The following is an 11,266-nucleotide window of genomic DNA, read 5'->3' as shown; positions in this document are numbered from 1 at the left end:
TTCCCACTTCATTGGCTGCGTTAATGTTCCAAGCGGGGGGATGAATCAGCCTTGTCCTCAGAATACACTTTGACAGAGGATGAGAGGTTTCACTCCGTGTTCCTGTCTCCTTTTGTGAAGGCATCAGAGCACCCGAAATCCACGAAGGGAGAAGATGTGGTGTTACTGCATCCTTAACTGCAGATTACTTACAGATAATAATCCCCATGCCCCCACGACAGTCACTGCCAAGTTCCTCCAGATTCATAGGGGTCAGAATCGTGCTGCCTGAGTTTCAAGTTAACATACAGAAAACTCATAAGGAGACCATTCTGATTTTGATTTACTCTCTGTTACTCCAAGCATGTGACTATTATTTCAGCATCGACAAATACTACTGCTTTTGGGGCTTCCCTGGTGGCTTAGATGGTAAAGAATCTGCCTGCAGTGAGTGCAGGAGACTTGGGTTCGCTACCTGGGTTGGGAAGGTCCCTGGAGAAGGGCATGGCAACCCACTCCAGTATGCAGGTCTGGAGAATTCTAGCTTCTTAGGAGTGGGAGAATTATAGCTTTTTAAGAGCTTTTTTAGGAGTGGGAAAGAAGAGTGCTGAAGTTTCGTAGTTCAGTTATTAAATGTGTTGCTTCATAGCACACAACCCTGGACCACCAACCCTTTCTCGGTCAAAGGTCATGACTGCTCATAAGTAAGCTTTGTTCACTTCATGTGCAAAGGGTAGAGATTAAATTAATGTATGTTGATGCAACCCACAAGATGAAAGGAGCTGAGTGAATCAGAGGATGAATCAATGAACCAGATGAGGAGCAGAGTGAGGAAGGGCATGCGAGCCTCGGAAGCACCAGTACTTACTTGGGCCGAGACGAAATGGAGAATGTTATTTTTATTTTGTTCAATGAAGCAGGTGGGAGGATGAGGGGCCACAGGGTAGGAAGCTGTGAACTTGACCCTGAATGTTCTCATCTTATTCCCTATGAAGAGGAGGGTGGGCTCCCAAGGATGAAGGGCGCTTTCCACGTGGTGTCTTTGTCATCATGGACAGATATCTCCATTTCTCTATATAAATGGGGAGATGATAAAAGATATTCCCCCACACCATGGTTGTAAATCTTAATCTTGCTAAACTCGGAGAAGAAAGCCCAGTGCATAGACTCAGCAAGGTTTGATGTTATTATTCTAGTAAAGAACAAACCTAGCCTTGTCATTCAGCATGAGGGGGTCTCCAGAAGTGTGGACCATTCAAAACCACGGCATAAACAATATTTGGAAGAACCATGACCTGAGGATATTTTTTAATTTTGTGAAGCTCCCCCTTAGAAGTAAACACTCAGTGTTTTTATCATTAAAATAAAAACTCAGAATTTATTAATAACTATCTCAGTCCAATAAGTGCTTTTAGTTGGAGAATAGTTTTGTATTTTGAATATTCAGTTTAATTAAAAGAATTCGTGTTTTTAGTATGGTTTACAAATGAAGTTTTGTTTTATCCATCCTAACTTAAACCATCTGCTTGAAAGTAGGCTTAGTTTTGAAAGAAGGGAAAAATACTCATTGGAGGTAAAAGTTTAGATCACAAGAGCATCATTTTAAAATGTCATCTGTAATCCTAATTTGCAGTGGGGTTCACATTTAAAATCTGTGGCCAAGAAATGGAACCATGCCCCTAAGTCTGTGGCAGGCATGAAGGGCTTGACATATCCTCTGAGGAGATGATTTGTTCCTTTTCCTGTCTTCTCTCCTCATCCTCAAACTGCTAGGTAATATCCATAAACATCAAAATGAACGGAAGCAAGAGTCATGAGACATTTTGAGAACTTCACTTTACCCCTTAGAATAACGGGCTAATGGCTCTGGTTTAGAAATCACTGAGCTCGTACTTTTCATCACTTTCTTACAGACCCTGCGAAAGGTCTCAGGTCTGCTCAAGATGTATTTGGTCCCATGACATTTTCATTCAATATGCTATGACTTTCCTTTCTTCTTTATGTCCAGCCTCATTGAAAATGGAGCCTCTTCTGTGGTCACTCTTTCCAACAGCATAGTGACGACAGCATTAATGACCCAAGTGTTCACAGAAGCAGAGGTTTTCTTCTTGGGGAAAAGAAATTACTTGTCATTCTTTTCTAGTGCCTCATTCTGTTTGCAGTCGAAGATGTAAACTGCTGGTAAGAAAATTACATTCTGACAAACAACGCTCTCTTGGCTGGTGCACTAATTGAACCACACATCTTAGATGGAGAGCAATCAGAAAGTTCATGGAATGAATTGGTTATCATTTAGCTGCTCAGTCGTATCTGACTCTTAGAGACGTATGGACTGCAGCCCACCAGGCTTCTCTGTCTATGGGATTTCCCAGGCAACAATACTAGAGTGGGCTGCCATTTCCACCTCCAGGGCATCTTCCCGACCCGGGGTCTCCTGCCTTGGCAGGCTGATTCTTTACAGCTGAGCCATGGGGGAAACCCTCAAGGAATGAATGCCAGTCTACAAAAGAGAAAGAACAGCCCACACTGGACCTTCAAAAAGTGACTGACCAGATTCAGTAGGCTAGTGAAAGTGGGGCATGGCCGCTAGAGGGGACCCCCCCCCATCAACTGAAAAGAGGCTGGGAGTGCTGAGCAGGGGGTGGGGATACTTTTCCAGGTCCTATAGACTATAAACCTAGATGTTATATTGATATGGAGTCCCTGAAAACTGAATGGAAATGAAGGCTAATTTTGTGACGATGCTCAGTTCCTGTCTAGACTTTATTTTTCACAGAAATAAATTCACAGGAACAGGAAAAAGAGCAGGATTGTTCAGAATCTCCTAGACCAGGGCTTTCTGGCACCAAGGTCCTGGCCCTCCAGCCCACTGGGTGATTGGGAGGAGCCCAGGGCACCGGAATACACGGCTGAGACCTCTGGTTTAGAGAAGCCTAGTGCCTCACGTCACTGCACCATAAAATCATCATCTTCTACATGTGCTGTGATGTGGAAAAGGCAGGGGAAAAAGGCATGCATAGAAATATCACTAGAGAAGGAAAGGGCAACCCACTCCAGTATTCTTGTCTGGAAAATCCCATGGACAGAGGAGCCTGGTGGGTTACAGTCCATGGGGCCGCAAAGAGTCGGACATGACTGAAGTGACTTATCACGGCAAGAGCTCTAGGTCCATCGTAAGGAAATGTAAAAATGCCATCAAAGTTCTGCCATTTGTGTTGTCTTAGGTCTAAATTTTATTGTAGGCAATATTTTGAAAACAATCCACGTACCTAGAAATCTGTCCTAAAGAGGAAAAAAATGAATCTACAAAGACATTAATATTGGATTAAAAAAGACATTAATGTTGGGACCACTATGAGAAGTCATAAACATCATTAAGCATAGTAAAATAGATAGGTTCAAAGTCCATATTATGAAACATTATGCTCTACAAAAGCATAAAAACATTATGCTCTTCATATGCTCTATGAAGCTCTTTAAAAAGGCATTTTCTAAAAAGCATCATTTACATGGTGAAATGGCAAAAAGTAGGGAGCAAAACTGGATACAAAGTACTAAGTCTGTAAATCAAATTTAGGTAGCACACTCAGAAAATAAAGTCAGACTACACACACAAAACAATGATGGATTTGTTTCTGGGTCTGTGTGTGTGTAAGTATCTTCAGTTGTGTCTCTTTGCAACCCTGTGGACTGTGGCCCACCAGGCTCCTCTGTCCATGGGATTCTCCAGGCAAGAATCCTGGAGTGGGTTGCCATTTCCTTCTCCAGCGTATCTCTATGGGATCTTCCCGACCCAGGGATCGAACCTGTATCTCCTGCATTGCAGACGGATTCTTTATTGACTGAGCTACCGGGGAAGCCCTGATTAATCTCTTGTGATGGTTAAATTTAGATGTTTTTAAACATTAAAAGATTTGAACTAAACTGCTTCATAAGAAATCACGAGAGGCAGCCAAGAGAGACCCCAGGGAGGATGTTGAGAGCCTGGCAGTGTCTGGCAGGCAGCAGCAGTTCAGTGCCTATTTATGCGACAGGAGCAGGGGTGAACACACCCAGCAACCTTCTGTGAACATGCAAATAGGTCACAGGAGAGGAACTCTCTTTTGGCAGCATTTTTTTTTTTTAATTAAATATTTGGCATGCGGGATCTTTCACTTGGGCACACAGACTCTGGATTCTCTAGTAGCGGCACCTGGACTTGAGAGCGCATGGGCCTCAGGGATTCTGCTCCAGCTGCTCCTCCGCATGTGAGATCTTAGTTCCCTGACCAGGGGTTGAACCCGTGGCCCCTGTCTTGCGTGGTGAATCCCTAACCACTGGAACACCAGGGAAATCCCTCAGCAATGTTCTTAAAGGAAAGGAGCTCAAGAGTCGAAGCTTCTCCTAACCCCTGTAGATAACTTGGCTACTAATTTGCGTTTTAATGATAAGTGAATCACAGCAGGCAGTATTCTGTAACTGGTCGTTTTGGCAACTCAAAGCACTGACTCCTCGCAGCTTAATTCAGTCTTCTCATTAAAAGGAGTAGACAACAGCTTTTGAACTTGTATTACTCATTTGCAGCGAGTGTGTCTTGGGTCACCCTTCCATCCTCCTCCTTCACCATGTTTTTAAAATCAATCCCCAATCCTAGTTGAATGCTTAGTTTCTTTCAGAAGGGATGTGCGAACTTAGGCGGCCTGTTTCTTGTCACAAATAGGAACAACCCAAAAAGCTTAAGGCAGCTTCTGGAAAGGCGCTGGATGTCTCTGAGCACCTGGAAAACGTCTCTCACACTCTGCAGGAGATTTGTATGATAGTGCCACACAGTTATTGATAAAAATGAATGTGACGAGCACAGTTACCTAATGTAAATAAACTCTTCCCATCACACACACATAAATCTAAATTTTAGAGACCCAATTGAAAAAAACAAGTCCAAAATCGAAATTCAAAAGTTTAAATGTTTCTAACTAGAGCATTTTTTTTTTCTAATGGATACTTAGTCTGCCAGTCTCTTTTGCTTTTAAACTAAATCATAATTTACAAGGGCAGCAGACAAAGAATGTGGCAAATAACAAGTGGCCTTCAAATACAAATATATCACCAAAAAAAATATATAAAACACCAAATCCAGATGGAAATGACATTTAGCCGTGCCCAGAAATACTGAAAAAGCATTGGAATTTTCTAAGGTATCTGAATTTTGCAAGGGAACTCTAAATGGGCAACAGGCAAACAGTCAAAACGAAATCTAGTTGGGGAAAGTGACAGACCCTGACTTATACCTACCAAGGGTAATGGAAATAAAGGGTCTTTAAGGAAAAAATGGACAAGCATATGCTAGTTCTATGTGGTTGCTTAATTTTTCTGTAATAAAAGTGTTCAACACTAATTCATATAGTTGGTGTTATGTTAATCATTTTCATTTGAGACCTTAAATAAGTTGTTTATTCATTTCTAACTAGCTCCAGATGATGCCTTTAAAAAAAAAATAAAATGCTAATAGTCTTCAGTTTAAAATACAGTCTGTGTAACATTTTAGAAGGTCAAAGTATTGTCAAAATAAAAACTGACAGAGTGCCGATGGTGGTGGGTAGACTTCCAGGGTGATCCACAAGAACCCCACCCTGGGGAATAATAGTATATTTCCCCCTTGAGGAAAAATGTGATTTGCAAATACAATGGGAATCCCCATGATTAGGTCACTAATCAGTTGATTTTTAATTAGTCAAATGGCAGAGTATTTTGGATGGGCCTGACCTAATCAGGTGAGTCCTTATACCAGGGACTGGGCCCCTCGAAGTCAGAGATGGGAAGCATGAGGGAAGTTCTGCTCGCTTTGAAGCGTAAGCTACTAAGTTATCAGAGAGTCATAGAGCTAGAACCTGAGATAGGCTGCCAAAAAAGTGGGTACGGTCAGTGAGAAAGCAGGAAGCTCATTGTACAGCCAGTAAGACAATGGGGACCCACATCACAATGACCCCAAGGAACTGAATCTGCCCAAAAGATGCAAGCCTGGATGAGGACCCAGACCTCAGGAGGCCACAGCCCAGATGAAAACTTGGGTTTCAGCCTTGCAAGATGTAAGCAGAGATCCTGGTCATGCCATGACCTGCAGAACTGGAGCTAACCAATGGGGGGTATTTTAAGCCACCACATGTATGGTTAACTTGCAATGGAGCAACAGGAAACTAACACACCGATGTTCTTCTAGACACTGGGAATCCATGGTTAAGAGCATATTCCAGGCTTCCAGCTGAAGATGGCAGAGCACTGTTTCTTCTCTTGAAAAACCAAGACAGAGAAAGGGAGAAAAAGTTAAAATGCAACCCCGTGTTCAAAGCAAGAAAGAGGGAGTGACTGTAAAGCGCACTAGAGTGTGTGAAGGTGGGTGGTGAGGGGAGTGATGAATCCCTCCTTCGCAGAGGAGCAATCAGACCTCGCAGCCTGGAGTGGTCGTGCAGCCTGCAATGATTTCTCCCTGGAAAGTGGGTGAAGAATGGGATGAGTCCCAGGGGTACGGGCTGCTTCAGCTGTATACAAGTTGTCAGACCCCAGCCTCTCGGCTCGGTCCTGAGCAGGACTGTTCCCTGAAATGAGAGCTGGGGGTCTAAGTGCATGAAAAAACCGCCAGTCTTCCCATCCAGCTAACTTTAAAATAAGAGCATAATAAAAATAAATGGAAAAAAAAAAATAAGAGCAACAGTATTTCTCAAGCAGAAATGGAAGGTCCTGTCTCTGGAGAAATGGATTCTTAAAGTAAAAGGCCTCTGGATATCAGCAGAGGTCCTCTCGTAGTTTTGACCACGTCCCAAGAGGCACTTTATAAATCTACGAGAGACCACACCTGTTTCCCTTATTTTCTTTGACCTTCAAACCTTGGGGCCTTTACACTAGCTCTTCTGCCAGCAATGCTGGTGCCCCAGCTGGCCCCATTGGCATCACTCCCCCTTATCAACTTCAGCTGTTTATTCAAATGCCGGCTTGCCCTGAGGTCTTCTACAAATTCACCTCCCATCCCCAAACCTCCCCATTGCTTTCCTTCCCACATACAAAATTTTCTCCTTAGAGATCATCACTTCATACCCTGCTTCGTATTTTAGTGATTTACTATCTCCCTTTGTCACCCACCCTCCCTTCGTGTAAAATCTAAGATGACAGAGCAATTTTTGTCCGTAGAGAACAACACTCAGTAGGTGAGCAAAAAGATTTTTCAAATACATAACAACTAACAAATTTTTTAAGAGAAAAATTAAGGCAATTAAGAAAAAAAGAAAGTTGCAAGGTAGATAGAAAGAAACATCATATACTACTTACCTCTGTGGTAAATATTTACATCATCAAAGCAATGAAAACATTATGAATGAATGAAGCCAAAAAAGTAAGCTGTAACAAGTGGGAGGATAACAAGAGAATTAGAGGTTTGATAGGTTACATGATCTTCTGCAATTCCTAAAATTAGTGACTCAAGAAATAATATATACACTTAAAAATTTCAAAGGAAAAATGAGAAAAACAGCTTAAAGAGTGACAAGTGGTTACAGCAAAATGTGAGTTTGCTGCTTTTGGTTGTACATATTTTAGCTCTCTTTGACGTTTAAACTGTATGTATTAAATAACATGTCATTTAATAAAAGCGAAAATGCGTCTTTGGACGTTATAGGAACGCCTGATTCTTTGTCATTCCTATCACAGGGCTGGCACGTGGTCGGTATTGAACAAGTAGCTGTGGGACAGAGGGATGGATTCTGACTATAAACACACATGGAAGATGACTTCTGGGTTTCACTTTAAATCCTATAGAAGTAGGATGTGTTCTTTGACAAGAGAAAGGTAAAATGCTTCACAGAAAGCTTTGTCTGTGATATAAATCATAGATGAAAACTATACATGCATTGAAATTATGGCCAAGTAATAGCAATAAAATAATATATAAGAAAAAAATTTTTTTAAAAATTTTAGTTAGAAAATGTTTATATGAGAGAGTGCTGCCTCCACACCTGTAGTTTTGAGCAGTATCACGTGGCCATATACTGCCACCTAGTGGTAACATCTGTAAGTGCAGTCTGGTTTTGGCAACTGGGAGAGACTTTTCACATTTAAGCCAAAAAAGCTATCCATCTATACCCATCCACCCTTCCTTTAACTGAATCCTGAACAGGAGGATAAATACGGAGGAAGAAACAGACAGCAAAGCTAAAGTATTTTATTAATAATTTATTGTCAGTAAGAAAGACTGGTTAATGGTAGTTTTCAGTAAAAACCTTTACAAGACCTTGCATCACAAATATACAGACACTATAAAAATTGTGTCCTGGTGGTTTTGGTTCTAAACGATTCTGCAGAAGGTCCTCATTACACTTTCCAATAATGAAAAATGTTTATAATCCTAAAATACAGCAACCCATTTATTTAAGACATGTTCATGGATCAGGTCTGTCCTCATCCTATGTACAGCTGGAAATGAATGACTATACTGAAATGTATGAATGAAATGTCCTACTTCAGTTGAAAAGGACAGAGAGTGAAACCCTGGTTATATTAAAAAAAAAAAAATCAGGGTGCTAGGTAAATGACACAAACACTACCAAAATCCGGTCAAAAACAAAATGCACCAAGTTATCTTGAAAATCTGGGGGAAAACTGAAAAATCAAATCTGTACATAAAATTTACAAAAAAAAAGACAAAAAAATTAAAATAATCAAATCTATATAAATACATGAATCATGCTAAAGAGAGAGAGCGGAGCTGATTTTCGCTTCATTGTTTTAACACGGGACGAATGTAAATACAAAAAAAAAAAAAAAGCCTGGAAATGGTGCGGCGGACATCAACGACAGTAGGTCAGGACACGCGATGGCGAACAAGGTCAGGAGGCGCGGGCGGGGGGTTCAGTGCAGCCATGCCCGGGGGCGGCTCCCCGAAGGAAGGGGCGCAAGCGCTGCTGCAGAGAACGGTGCAGGACAGGGCATCCACTGCAGGGATCGCTCTAGGTTCGCTGGGGTTCAGGCACTTGGGGGGGCGGGGGTGGGGGGCGGGCCTGCAGGGTCAGACCTCCGTGTGCTGCTGCGAGTCCAGCGGAGGGACCGTCACCTCCTCGAAGGGGCCGTCGTCTCCGCTCTCGTAGTCACTCATCATGACCTCCGACTCGGCCTCGCAGCACGCGGACACGTCGGAGCAGGACGCCGTGGAGGCGTACACCGACAGTGGCAGGCTTTCCACGGCGGGGGCTTCAAAGGTCCTGGGGTACCCCGCAGGGTAGGGGGCGTAGGGTTCTCTGCGGGCGCTGCCGTCGCCAGCGCCGGCTTTCTGAGGTTCGGACAGGTCCACGGCGTAGAAGCTGGGCAGGTACTGGTTCGGGTGGAACCTCTGCCGGCCTCGGGAGGCGGAGCCCGGGCTCCCCGCTGCCGGCGCGTCCCTGGGCGGGTGTATGGATTCGAACTGGTCGCTGAACTCGGGGGGCAGGGGCGGGAGCTCGTCCACGCCGGGGAAGTCCTCTGGCGGGGGCGGAAAGTCACTCTCGATGTCGTAGCCTCCGGGGTAATAGTCCGTATCGATGGCGTTGGGATCGGCCGAGTACAGGGGGGTCTGCTCGTCGATCACCTCGTAATTGGGGAATTCCTGGATGTCCGGCAGAGGAACGCTGGGCATCCAATCCGACGTATCCCAGTGATACCCTTGGTGGAAAATAAAACCAGATGTCAACGTGTTTCCCTCCCCAACGTGTGTGCCGCGGAAAAGGGCCCAGCGTATGCAGCACACACAGGCGCAAAGGCATCTGTCCCCGCGCACCGAGGGCCACCCTTGAGGGAAGCCTCGGTCCCTGGTTGACCCCCTCCCCTCCTGCACCGATTCTGAGACCCTCTATGAGTTAGGCTCTGCTCCTGAAATGAGGACTTACAGTTTTAGGTAAGTACCTAACTTTCAAAGAAACGTTAAGTTTTTAACAGAAAAAGCAGTATGCTAGCGCCTAGAGGACATGCACTTTTCTTCAAACGATTCCAATCATCCTTTCAGCTTTCCTGCAGTCATTGAGAACCCTCTGCCTTCTATGAAGAAGAGTGTTAGTTCAGCCTTAGGACCTTGATAAAGAAATTTTGTCCTTGCAGAAAGGCGGCTCAAGAATGTCACCTATCTGCACCACTTGTCATTAAAAAAAGATACCAACGAATGTGTCTTTCAGATAATAAAAGTAATGACTAGCATGCAAAATTTTAAAACTGAATTTCCTTTAGAATGTCATAAATTTAATGTTACAATTGTAGTATTTTCCATGAGTCCTCGGAAAGACAATATATTAATTTAGTAACATAGCAAAGCATGCCTCAAAATCAAATGAAAGGCAATTAAACATTGACAAATGTAATACAATTTTTGATAAACTACAGTAATTTTGTTTCTTTAAAAAGGACTAAGGGTCATTTTCAACTATATAAAGGTATAATTATTTAAAAAAAAAAAAAACCTTCCAATTTGGGGGTAGCCCCCCCACCCCAGGATTTTTGAAATCCTTTGGCAGCCAGTGAAGGTGAGGCAGGCACGTTTAGAACGCAGGCCACAAACAGGTAGGCAGTCGTTACGGTGCAGAAACGTGCAGCAAGTCAGCACTGGGTCAAGGCTCCACCCATTTGTTTTAGTGAAAAATCAATGAACAACTGGCATGCATAAGTCACCTCTTGATTTGCTGAGGTCAGGAGCAGCCAAAGACTCTTTTGGTTGCAGAGTAGAGAGAAAAGAAAACACTTGTAATTAAAAGAGAAAGACGGCTGAAAAGGCAATAAAGATAAGTCCATAACACAATATCAACTGTTTTATAAAGGCCCAGTCAGCCATGTACTGTGCCTTCTAAGCCATTATCTATGAAAATCCCCAATGGTGAGAAATCTGTGTAGCACAAATAAAATGGGACGTGGGAGCGGAGGGAGAAGATGAGGGATGATGAACTAGGGACGCGGCCGGGAAACTCGGACAGGATTTTACTTTCTTTCCCTTGTTTCTGGCAAGCTACTCCTGAAACACAAAATTTTGTTAGGAGTAATTGAAATAATGTCTATAAGGCTCTAATAAAATGTAAACTGATGAAAGGAATTTAAATGACCCCCTCATGTTACTGAGAAATATTACAAAATCATTTTTTTCCCCTAAGGCTGGGTAACATCAGGTTGCTTAGGTGATAATGCAAAATACATAAGCTATAGCCACATGAAAGACACAAACTTCACAGCACAATATAGCCTTCACATATCCATGATTCAGAGAAACCACAGACACACTTAGATACTGATGAAGAGCTAAGAGAAAACC

The 11,266-nt window shown here is 43.1% G+C and overlaps 1 protein-coding gene across 8 annotated transcripts in view; it reads right to left on the bottom strand.

The window, feature by feature from the left end:
* Positions 1-8,158: 8,158 nt before the first annotated feature.
* FAT1 (FAT atypical cadherin 1) overlaps positions 8,159-11,266 on the bottom strand; it is a 122,592-nt gene continuing 119,484 nt past the window's right edge. For 4 of the 8 annotated variants that reach the window (XM_070460005.1, XM_070460007.1, XM_070460008.1 and 1 more), the window contains 2 exons: positions 10,636-10,671; positions 8,159-9,639 (listed from right to left, as the gene is read on the bottom strand). In XM_070460005.1, coding sequence (XP_070316106.1) covers positions 9,011-9,639; positions 10,636-10,671 — 665 coding nt within the window. In that variant the 3' untranslated portion in view covers positions 8,159-9,010. Of the gene's footprint in view, positions 9,640-10,635; positions 10,672-11,266 lie in introns of those variants that run through there. The other 4 variants (XM_070460009.1, XM_020889946.2, XR_011485159.1 and 1 more) reach the window with 3 other exon arrangements.

Source organism: Odocoileus virginianus, chromosome 32, assembly GCF_023699985.2.
Source record: "Odocoileus virginianus isolate 20LAN1187 ecotype Illinois chromosome 32, Ovbor_1.2, whole genome shotgun sequence".
Classification (NCBI taxonomy): Eukaryota; Metazoa; Chordata; class Mammalia; order Artiodactyla; family Cervidae; genus Odocoileus; species Odocoileus virginianus.
Note: the sequence above shows the minus strand (reverse complement) of the source record. Positions and strands in the feature narration are given on the sequence as shown.